Here is a 12,478-nt window from a genome sequence, read left to right on the forward strand (position 1 = left end):
TGGAATATGGTTTGGATAAAAGGCTTTGTCTCTAAAATACCTGCGTGATATGCTTTAACCCCTCATTTGTAGAAATGCTCAATGACACCTTCATAGCTCACACACACATCACTTTTTTGGAAAAAAAATTAATTATAAAAAAGAGAGGCTGCCCACGTACCTTGCAACAATAGGGTTTAAGGACAAAAAATACAGCATCAAAGGGGTTTTTGTGTTTTAGCAATCACTAAAACACCCATAAGGATGATACCAGATTATGTTGAAATACTAAAGAGAACAGCCCAAAAGTCTTCCACAGTGGCCATGCATGAGCATTGTTGTTGTTATTTGGTTTTTAGGAGCATTAGCAACTAAGGCCATATTGCTCCGGGGATATGCGGTGGTTATTCCCTGACCTTTCCGCATCCTTCGTATTTGGTGGGTCATGGACTCGAACCCCGGTCTAATCAAGAAGCGTGTGCTATGCACTGCTACTCCTGCCCACCTGGCTACGGAGGCGCCTGCTTGAGCATCAAGTCAAAAGAAGTCACAATCCAAATAGCAGCATTGCACACCAGTCACAGATGCTACATCATTCATGATGCTGAAACAGTATTCCCTTCAGAGGCACACATTGCTTAGGCTGTGTACTTCAAAGTCTGGATAAATATTCCAAGTAGTTGACCAGCTTCAGGGCAGAGTTAGAAAAGCAATTGCCACTTTTGCTTTCTAACTCTGTACTATAAAAGTATACAATATCCTGCAAACCTTGTCCCAGAATTCTCCATTGTAAAAAATCTTATTGATTCAAACTGTCTTCAGCTCTGGCCAAAAGATTTAGTATAGACCTTACAATATGGAAGTCCCACATTTCAAAGAGTAAATAACCGTGAATATCATCCTAGAAGCTGAACAATGGGCAACTTTAATTTCTCCAAAAGCCACCTTAAGATCAAAACCCAATATCAAGGAGTGACTTCAGATTTGGTAATGTAGCAGATGACCAGATGGCTGAACCATAAATCATTGCCAAATACAGAGAACAAAATCCTTCAAAACAAGTTTTTGATGTGACACATGCCACATTCATTTTAAAATTCCAATAACAAAAAAATCTCTAAAATTTAGTGACAATTATAGTGTATTGCTCTCTTGAATCTACACATTTCCTAGAAACTTTATCAAAGAACTCTGGACAAATTCCTGGTTAAGAACACAGATTTAAGATGAGTGGTGTGCAAGATAAACTAAAAATGAAATACTTAGCATTTTTGAATTGAACTGAGGTCCAAAACAAGACAGATAGTCCATTAAATCACACACACACACACACACACACACACACACACACACACACACACACACACACACACACACACACACACACACACACACACACACACACACACACACACACCTCTGGACAAACAAATTAAAAGCAAAAAACTTAAAATCATGGGAGCTCGAGAACTGAATCATCAGCACCAAATCATCAACATATGAAACGAAGTTACTATCTTGTGGAATACCCACAGAAAAGGATAACATATACCAGGGGTGGCCAACAAGTCGATCGCGGCTTTAATTTCGTTCGATCACAACGAATTTTAAATATATCTAAATGTTGTTATTATTATGCGCTCCACTGCATATGTCTAATACAAATCCGTTGAACCACTTGACTACTCTTGTTGCTGCGCAGCTGCTAGGCTTCTCTTATGAAAATTCACGCAGTTACGTTGTGGAGAGCATAGTGTATGTGTCGAATTCTTATTTAGCTTAATTAATATTAATAACTGGGCAGTACTTATATGTTAATTTAATACACTTTGATTTAAAATGAATACTACGAAAAATAGTAAAACGTATCATTTTCATTTCGAGTGGGAACTAGAATACTTTTTTGTAATGATAAAAGAAACATGTTATTGTTTCATTTGTAATGCTTCCGTGGCTATACCCAAAGTAGGAAATTTAGAAAGGCACTTCAGCGTTCCATGGTAAATACCAATCAGATTTTCCGCCTAATAGTGACCTTTGAAAAATAAATTTAAAGAACTTAAAATCCAGATTATTCGCACAACAAAATTTCTTCATGACACCTAGTTTACAATCTAAAGCAGTAACTGTAGCATCATTTAAAGTGGGTCATCTTCTTGGGGAAAAAATGCAAACCATTTTCTGATGGTCATCAAAGACGCATTTTTAGGAATAACAGATTCTCTTTTTGAAAATGTTAAGAACAAAAATTAAATTAAAAGTGCTCTTCAAGATCTGCAGTTATTTCGAAATACTGTGATGCGACAGATCGAAAAAATTAGTAAAAATGTGAGCGAACAATTGTGTGTCCTTTTCTTTACAACTGAATGAATCTGCAGACGTCAGTGATACAGCTCAGTGCCCGTTTTTTTTCGTATGGTTTTCGATGATTCTGCCACTAGCAAAGAACTGTTGGGTGTGGTTTCGTTGATTCGTTAAAAGAAAGGACTACAGGTCTTGATATATTTAACACATTTAAAAATTTTATTGAAAAAATTAAATTACCACTATTTAAGCTTGTATCAGTAACAACAGATGGAGCTAAAGCAATGACAGGGCATCTTAACGCATTCATCGCATTGTGCCAAAAGGATGATGAATTTCCAATTTTTTTGAGTTACCACTGTATCATCCACCAACAAGTGTTAGCCAGCAAAAGATTAAATACTAAAAGTATTATGGACATAGCTTTCAAAATCGTGAATTCCATCAGAGGACAGTGTCTCCCAAGGAGACTTCAAAATGCAATTCAATATAAAAGAACCAGATCTGATATTACACACAGATGTGAGGTGGCTGAGTCGGAGTTTCTACAGAGATTTCGAAATTTGCTGAATGAAATAAAAAAAATTGTTGATCAAAGGGGAGATGATTTTCAGCAGCTACAAGATACTGAGTGGTTGTGTGATCTGGCTTTCTTGGAAGATTTTAGCAGTAAATTAAGTGATCTGAATTTGGAATTACAAGGAAAAAATAAAAATGTGGGTGACATGATTAGTGGTATTTCTGCATATAAATATCAATTTTTGGCAATGGCTAAGGATCTCAAAGAAAAAAAAATTTGATCACTTTTCAATTATGCAAGATCATTATCAGCAGCTACATTGTTCAATATATTTCTTATCCATTTAATGTCGACTTAGATACAAAAAAAATTGCAGAGATTTTTTACATGAAGAAAATATTACTTGAAAATGAAATTATTACATTGCAAAACGATATCTTCCTCAAAGCCAGATCATCAGAAAAGGACTTTTGGAAATATGTTTGCAGAGAGAAGTACCCAAATGTCAAAAAAATGCAGTGAACATTTAAATTCCTGTTTTGGTCCACATATCTGGGAATCGGCCTTTTTGTATTTGAAACAAACCAAGATGAAGAATCACTCTACTCTTACGGACTTGCATGCAGAAAATTCTTTATGATTGGCCGTATCACAGTATATCCCCGATTTTGAAAGCTTGGTAGATGACATGAAGACACATACTTCACATAAATTAAAAATTTAAATACATATGAATTTAAAATAAGAATTTTGAATTGTATTTAATTTTAAAATTTATAAACAATGTTTTTCAATATGTGTTGATTAACTTTTTTAACCATGTGCAATGAAATTCTTGAGATGGTAATCACGGCACATTTTGAAGAAAAAAAGTAGCTCGCATCACAAATTCAGTTGGTCACCCCTGACATATACTAACCAAATCATTAGAGAACATCAAAAACACTCCAACAGAATATCCTTCAACAGTGACAAAACTGCACGAGCAATCCCAAAACAAAACTGCAATAGATAACAAAGAGGGAACACGAACAAAGTTAAATGTACATCAGAACAAGTTGATGTTCTGTGTGATGGTCCATTCCCGCATTCCAAACCAGGTGGATTCACTATTAAACCATTTATGCAAGATGACGAAATCTCTGTTCGCTTTATACATAATTCCTTCCAATAGCCTCCTTGAGCTATATACATAAACTTGATCATTTTTATGATTAAATATTTAAGAGACAAAAATTTCCTCATATATGAAGAGAAGCAGTCTGTGGATGTTTTCTGTGTAATATAACAGTAACAATTTTCTTTAGGGATTAACATCTTCCTTATTCTCATACGTAAAGCATACATCCCCAGATCTACTTAAATTAAACTTGATGTAGTTTTTGTTTATACTGGAATTAAGGGGTTTAATTTTTTTTAGGTATTTCATCACTCAGCTTTAATCTTATATTTGCCAACATTGTATAGTCTTTAGTCAAATATTTTTAAATTTAATTATACAGTAGAATGTCGGTTATCCGGAATAATTTGAAAGGCTGATTTTTCTTCTTCTTTTTATTAATTGTAGTATTTGAGACAAATGTTTATTATGCTACGAATTTATATTTGTTTTTTTTACGTCGTATATCTGGTGAAATGGTGGATGGGCTTTCTCAGAAACCATGAGTGATAGAGTTTAGTCATTCACTTCCGTGAACCCAATTTTCCATGACATATTTTGTTCTCTTCATTTCATATTATGTTTAGTTTAGCTCCAGATTCGGTAAGAATAATATCAGCCCGAAACTGTGCGATTTATTATTTTTCTTTGTAAAATGTCAACGAAAAAAGCAGCACTTAAAATAGGCAGAAAACTAGAAAGAATGTGATATAATCAAATTGATATTATTAAGGAACTTGAGAGATTTATCAGCAAAAAAAGGTCACAATAAACAAAACAAAAAAAACGAACAATATTTAAAAAAATTACTTTAAATTTTTTTTTCCACATAAAATTTGCAGTAAAATACCTATCCAAATATATGTATATGTAAATATGCGAATTTTTATGTATAAGTTATTATTATTATTTTAATTAAATAAATTCATTTTTTCATGCTGTTTAAAGCCTTTTTTCTCTAAAAAACCTTAATACATTATAACATAATTTATTCAATTTTACCTTATGTTTGATTATCTGGAAAATTTTGCTATACGGAAAAAAAAGGTGTGACATTAATTATTCTGGATAACTGACGCTCTACTGTATATCTGATGCACTAAGTGGTTGGTTTTTACATACTTTATTATATCTTTAGGTTGGCTTGGTATAATGTGTCAGAATTGCACCTTATTAAGTTCAACCTTAAAAGACAGGAGGAATTTGCTGTATTTGTAACATGGTTTAGTATTCCCTTATTTCATAAAACTAAGTGGTCTGTTTTAAAAATGGAAGTTTTCAGTGCCTCTAACAAGATGCTGATGATGGGTATTAATACTACACTGGTGTGCAAAACTTAAGGACCAACACTATTTCTAAAGGTTACAACCACAAAATCTTTACTTAAGGTACTTTTTACTGATGAGAGTAGATTCAGTCTCAGGAGCGATTCTGGATGTCAGCTAATCTGGCGAGGTTGGCACACAGTATCATACTGCAAACATCACTGAAAGGGATCAATATGCCAGTCGAGGTATTCTTGTCTGGGGAGGCGTTATCTTGGATGGACGTACACAACTCCAGATACTGAAAGGCGGTACTGTAACCAGTGCACACTACTGTACTGAGGTAATCCTTCCCCATGTGTGTGTTTCGATGTGCCATTGGCCCCAAGTTCATGTTTATGGATGATAATGCCACACCCCATCACACTGCAGCTGTTGATATGCTTTTGGAAAGTGAAGACATTGTTTGTGTGGATTGGCCTGCCCGTTCCGCCGATCTCAGTCCCATCGAACACACGTGGGATGTTCTGGGGAGACGCCTAGCAGCACGTCCACACCCACCAGAAAATGTGACAGAGGAATGGACGATGTTACCGCAAGAACTTATCAAAGTCGACTTTGCCATGATACAGATGCAGTGATGCATCTGTATCATGGCAGCCAGTGCTATGCTGCCATTTTTGAATAAAGTCCCTCTGTACTGTTTTGTTTCTGTTGTTGTGTCAGTGTTGTTTCCTTCATTTCTGTACCTGTGAGAAGCTACAGGTGAAAACCTGGCTGGTCCTTAAATTTTGCACACCAGTGTAGTTCTATTATATTAGAGCCATCAGTGTTGTAAAATTTTTTAAACAAACTGATTAGAGTGTAAATTTGTTCTCTCTTTATTTCAGTTGCAAATATGTACAGAAAGACCCAAAGACTCTCCAGAAGTTGTATATGATGTGAAAACACTTCTTGGAAAAGATGAAGTAAGGGGCTGCTCCAATATTTTATTTTAATCAGATAGACAATAGAACTGAAATCTTAGCTTTGTCATATTACAAATTAATCAGATTAAGTAGTTAATTCAATAACTTTTAATATTGACAAATTAGCTGCCATCTAAACTTGCATTCAGTTGTGTACAACTGTTGTTTGGAAGTATAGTAGAACCTTGTAAATCCTGCAATGCTGGTACTTAACCTTTGTTGGATTTTTGAAACTTAACATTGTAGGGGAACTGATAGTAACAAAGCACACAGTTGATGAATGGTTATGCAATGTTCTGATGGCACAATGATTGCCACTATGACAATCATAGTGTATCACTTGCTTCAGTAAACTTTTCTGAGCAGTGAATAAAAAAGCTGAACTTTATTTCACAATAGCAGTCTGGGATCCTTTTTTTTTTTTTTTTTTTTTTGGTAGTTGTTGGCGTCTGTGGCCATAGTGCACCTCCCAAGGTTTTTGCAGTACTTTGATCCAAGCCCGAGGCGGGATTCGAACCCGCAACCTTTGGGTTGCCAGGCAAGCACTTTACCCACCTGGCTAGCCCGGTCGGCATCTGGGATCCCAGACTTCTTTTATGAAAGTCACCGAAGAGTGCCCTGCTAGTTTATGTTGATATACTGATGCTATTGGTACATTAGCAGGACAGTTTTTTGACAAATCTTAGTATTCTAGACCCACTACGAGGGTCTAGAATACTAAGATTTGTCAAAAAAAAAAAAAAAAACTGCTGCACCTAACATTGTTGGCAACTGTAAATGGGAGTGGTTATTTGGCAGTTAAAATGGCAATTGTAAATTATTTTAATGAAGGGCAACTCTGTCAGTGTTTCCCAATATCAATAAACATGCACAATGATATATGATAACCAAACTCCATAGTATATCTTTCGTTGGTTGTTCTTATCATGTCTGACAGATGTTCTCATTGAAACTGGACATCATATAAATTTTAAGGCAAGATAAAACTTAGATTGTGATGTGTGGGGAACTCGTGATGCTGTTTCATCAGGTATTGGAAGGTTTGCCAAGCTAAGTGATACACTACAATTCCAAAGCTCACAATTGAAAAAGAGTTTGATTAACATTAGGAAGCTAATGTTAATTAGGAAGCATGGTCAGATATAATTTACACAAAAGCCAAAGCAACAACACTTAAGCCTGTCCCTCCTCCAGCTTACCCTCTGTAACTATCACATCAGTTCATCATATATTATGATTGAAATATAATTTTAAGTTTTCTTGTGTAAAAAACATATTCATAGATTATAAATTCTTTGCTTTGTGTAAAATTTCCAGCAGTTCACTTTTAATCATTTTTTCGAAAGCAATCTGTTTTCTTTTTTTAGAAAACTAATCATCTCCTCTCTTGCAATTTTGTGGATGGGGGACTGTTAAGTCCCAAAACAGACTGCCATAGGAATATTATCATTTTTAAAAAAATGATAACGTAATCTTTTAGTGGTATCATTTAAACGTGGCATAATACCAAAGCATCTGATAATAATATATCCAGTAATTTGATGGCATACACCTAATAATTTTGAAGGCTGCCAGGTAGTGTATTGAACCATTAAAGTTAATTATGAGGGCATCTTTGGATTGGAGAAGTTTCAATGTATCACTAATACATAAAGGCAGTTCTAAGAGTGAAGTTGGTAATTACAGACCAGTTAGTCTGACTTCAGTGGTAGGGAAAATCTTAGAAGCAATGATTAAGAGTGCAGTCCAGGGACATTTAATATTCTGAATAACACACAACATTGTTTTGTTAAGGGAAAATCACATTCAACTAACTTAGTAAGCTATTTTGAGTTACTCCTGGGCTGGATGTAGGGAACAATTTTAACAAAATTTATTTGGAATTTAGCAAGCCATTTGACTCAGTTGCTCATGAAAGGTTACCCTATAAGATGGAATATGTTGGGATTACTGAAAAATTCTAAGGTGGATTGCTGGGTGGCTGCAAGGCAGAGGGTTGTGATTAATGGATATTCTTCAGATTGGTGTAAAGTCAGAAATGGGGTCCCCCAAGGATTAGTTCTTGGATCGTTTCTGGTTTTCATAAACAACATCAATGATGGGATAGAAGGCTTGATGTCAAAATTTGCAGATGACAAGATTGGTAGAGTGGTTAATGATCAGTGCCAAGCAGTGCTCCTTCAGAATGACTTGAAAAGGCTGCAAAAATGGTCAGAAAAGTGGCAGCTATGTTTTAATGCAGCAAAATGCTAGGTCTTACTTGTGGAATATGAACCCCAAAATAAATTATAACTTGGTGGGGTTAAATTAAAAACAGTAGAGGAAGAAAGGGATCTAGGAGTTATATGAGCAGATATAAAGTTTTCTGAGCAGTGTAAACAGGCAACCATGAAAGCCCATGGTGTCCTGTTGATAATTTATCAAACATTACTCTGTAGAGATATGGAGGTCATAGTAAGACCATATTTGGAATACTGTGTTCAAGTATGGAGACCTCATCTGAAAAAATACACTGAGCTTCTTGAAAGAGTCCAAAAGCAAGCAGCTTACACAGTGAGATCAGCAAAAGGGCAACCATGCAAGGAAAGACTGATTATGTGGGCTACAGAGCTTTGCAACCAGGCACCTTAGAGTTGACCTGATTTGAGGTTTATAAGGCTCTGATTCACTGTTATAGAGAATTGGGGGTGTAACTTCATATTACAATGGAAGAGGATTAGATTGTAAGTTTTCTTTTAGCCAGCAAGTTATTGATTGCTGTAGTTGCTTTTGCAGGTAGTTGAGGCTGACAGTTTGAATAAATTCAAACCTATGTGAGGAGGGAAGTAAATAATTTGTAGTAGTAGTAGTAGTAGTGTATGAGCTTACGCAGCATCAACCAGAAAAAAAAAAAAAAAAAAAATCACACCATTCCCTCCAAATGCCTGTCCAGTTCCTCCTTAAATTTATTCAACCTATCAACTTCCACGGCAGATGGAAGTTTGTTCCAGCAATTAACCACCCGCTGGCTAAAGGCAAATTTCCGCACATCTATTCTACATCTGTCTTTTCTTAATTTGAATTTATGCCCCCTTAGGTTCGTAATCTGAACAAGTGGAAGGATCCCATCAGAATTCAACGTGCTCAACCCATTCAAGGCCTTATACACCTCAATCAGATCACCGTGCAGGTGCCTAGTCTCCAGCCACTGCAATTTGCAGAACTTAAACCTCTCTTGGTAAGAGAATCCCTTCATTCCCCTCACCAATCTTGTTGCCCTTCTCTGTACACGCTCAAGTAAATCTACATCCTTCCTAAAATGAGGCTTCCAGACCTGTACGCATACTCAAGGAGTGGCCTGACCATTGCCTTATACAGAGGGACAATCACCTCCTTCTCCCTGCTAGCAAAATTCCTATATATCATTGACAAAACCCCATGACCTGCCCTGGCAGCCTGTCTGCATTGCTCAGAAAACTTCATATCTGACTGCACAATTACTCCTAGGTCTTTTTCATTTTCTACCACCTTAAGCATAGTACCACACAGTTGGTACGTTTCTCTGGGGTTACTTCTACCCATATGCAGTACTTTGCATTTGTCAAACTTCAGTTGCCACTTCTTAGCCCATCTGCCCAAATTATCTAGATCCCGTTGCAGTAGCACACTGCCATTAACAACCCTGCCAACCTTTGTATCATCTGCAAACTTCGACATTAAGCCTGATATACCTTCATCAATATCATTGATAAATATACAAAACAACAGTGGACCTAACACCGAACCCTGTGGGACTCCACTTATAACATTAGTCCACGAAGAGCAGCACCCATTGATTACCACCCTCTGTCTTCTCCCACTTAACCATCCTTTTATCCATTGTAGCAACTTACCCTTAATACCATTCTGCTCCAATTTGTACAATAGTCTTCCATGCGCAACAGTGTCAAAAGCTTTCCTGAAATCCAAATATATGATATCAAAATTATTTTTTGCATCCAGTTCCTTTGTAACCACATCATAATATCTTATCAAATTTGTCAGACAAGACTTTCCCTTAACAAACCCATGCTGTGTCTGAATTATTGCTGCAGTCTTGTCTAGATGATCCTGCAATGCATCTTTAACCAGTGACTCCATTATTTTACCCGGAACAGAAGTTAAACTGGTCTGTAATTACTCGTGTCACCCTTCGATCCCCCTTTGTGAATTGGGGATACATTTGCACATCTCCAGTCCATGGGAACCTCCGCTGAGTCCAAGGATGCTCTCATAATTATGGCTAAGGGTTTGCTTAGTTGCTTTGCCGCCTCCTTTAATATAACTGGATAGATCCCATCCACCCCAGGTGCTTTTCTTATGTTTAACTTCAACAATTTCTCCTCCACTTTGCTTTCAGTTATTACAAAATCATTAAGTATCCTGCTACAATTTGATAACCTTCTGCCATTTTCAAATCTTAATAATTCCTCATGTGTGAATGTAGATGCAAAATACTCATTCAGTTTATTTGCTATCTGAGCAGGATCATCAACACTCAAATCATCGATGTCAAGTGGACCAATCAGATTCATCCCCTTCCTTTTAGAGTTTATATAAGTAAAGAAATCCTTGCTGTTTTTCTTAGCATCTTTTGCCAAGGATTTCTCGTAATCTGCCTTCGCCTGCCTAACCTCCTTTGTGACCTGATTACAGACTAGCTTATATCTGCCATAGGCTTCTGAGTCACTTGATAATTTATATGCATCTCATGCATTTTTCTTCTCTGTCACGAGTCTCATTAGTTCATTTGATACCCATTTAGGCCTAAACCTGTATTTTCTTATCTACTTTTTTTTTTCGGCCACTGCAGCAAAGGTCCGTGGCTTCCTTGCACTATATGGCTATTGCTATATCAAGTTCACATAGCTATTACCATTAAGACCACTACATTTAATAAACAGTTTACCATGTATCACAGAAACATGTGAAAGAGATAGTGTGAGCACACAAACAAGCAGTTCCTTCTAATTTTCATCACATCTGTCTTGAGTTGATTGCACAAGTGATCTGTGCTCATTACAGCTATTATATTCACAAAAGCACAAGAATATATATTTCCGTCAGAAGAATATTTGCAGTTCACTTATTACTGTGTGATTTAGTTTCATATGAGAAGGTGAGGTGAGATCTGTGAAATTTTTTTAATGAAAAATATAGTTTTATTCTTTGTATTTATAAGGTACCACCACCACTACCATTGGTGATGTTTTATATATATTCAGGCAGTTCTACATAAAATAGATGATGGTTCAGATTAGTACTAAGAGTATTCTTGGAAATATCAATCAGTTACCCCTCCACTGATAAATTTCATATATTTTCAAACTATTGTTGAAGCCTCAAGAAGAAAGAGAGAAGAAGAAGATGAATTTCACAAAGAAGAATTTCAAGAAGAAAGAGAGAAGAAGAAGATGAATTTCACAAAGAATGGCCTACAAAGTAGCATATTTTATATATAATAAATGGCTGGCTCTTGTGTAACCATTTATTTTTATAGCCAGACTCTCAGTTTGAGTTTGGCTTAACTATAAGATAAATTTTAGTATTATTATTGGTAAAGTGTGCAAGGAAGCAAGCTTATACAGAATTCTAAAAGACATTTCTTGGCTAAAGCCTCAGAGTAACCCAGGCATAAGTAAACTCCTTTATACAAAATTAGTCAAAAAAACTTTTACCCACCCCTTTTAATATTTCCATTCCAGTCCTTTAAATTTATTTTTAGCACTTGTCTATAAATTAAATGTGGTTAACAGACTGAGAATAGTGTTTCGTGTACATGTAGTGGGTGTAATTGGTTATTTACTATGTTGATCATAATTGTTTCATCTACAGAGAAAATGACCTTGTCAAGCAGTATTTAATTGAAAACTTTTAACATTTGTAAGTAGAATGACATGGCTACATATTCAGATTAAGAAATGTTGGAAATAATTGTGTTAGCAAATGCAACAGAAATGCCAGAGCAATAATGTGCACTTATGCTTGCCCAGCAGGCACGCAGACAGCTGATACAGGCAACATTTATACAAGTAGTGATATCTAAGGAAACAGTTCTGCACTAGAACCTTGCTAAAATCAGTCATGATGACATTGGGGGTGCTTTCACATGTTCTTCCCCACTGCAATTCGTAAGATGCCATCCAGCAGTATTGTGCATAATGCATCAGTACTGAAAATCTTGCATCACCATGCTTCTCAGCCATACCATATTTTTCAGCAACAGGCTTCACCCAAAAAATGGACTCTCTCCTGACCACTTGGC

At 36.0% G+C, this 12,478-nt stretch overlaps 1 protein-coding gene across 1 annotated transcript in view; it reads left to right on the forward strand.

The window, feature by feature from the left end:
• LOC150086091 (proteasome assembly chaperone 3-like) overlaps positions 1-12,478 on the forward strand; it is a 32,059-nt gene that overhangs the window by 17,506 nt on the left and 2,075 nt on the right. Inside the window, exon 3 of the mRNA XM_090373701.1 lies at positions 6,118-6,195. Coding sequence (XP_090229827.1) covers positions 6,118-6,195 — 78 coding nt within the window. The remainder of the gene's footprint in view (positions 1-6,117; positions 6,196-12,478) is intronic.

This window comes from Mastigoproctus giganteus, chromosome 5 (assembly GCF_048544385.1).
Source record: "Mastigoproctus giganteus isolate SK-2022 chromosome 5, ASM4854438v1, whole genome shotgun sequence".
In the NCBI taxonomy this organism is placed as follows: Eukaryota; Metazoa; Arthropoda; class Arachnida; order Uropygi; family Thelyphonidae; genus Mastigoproctus; species Mastigoproctus giganteus.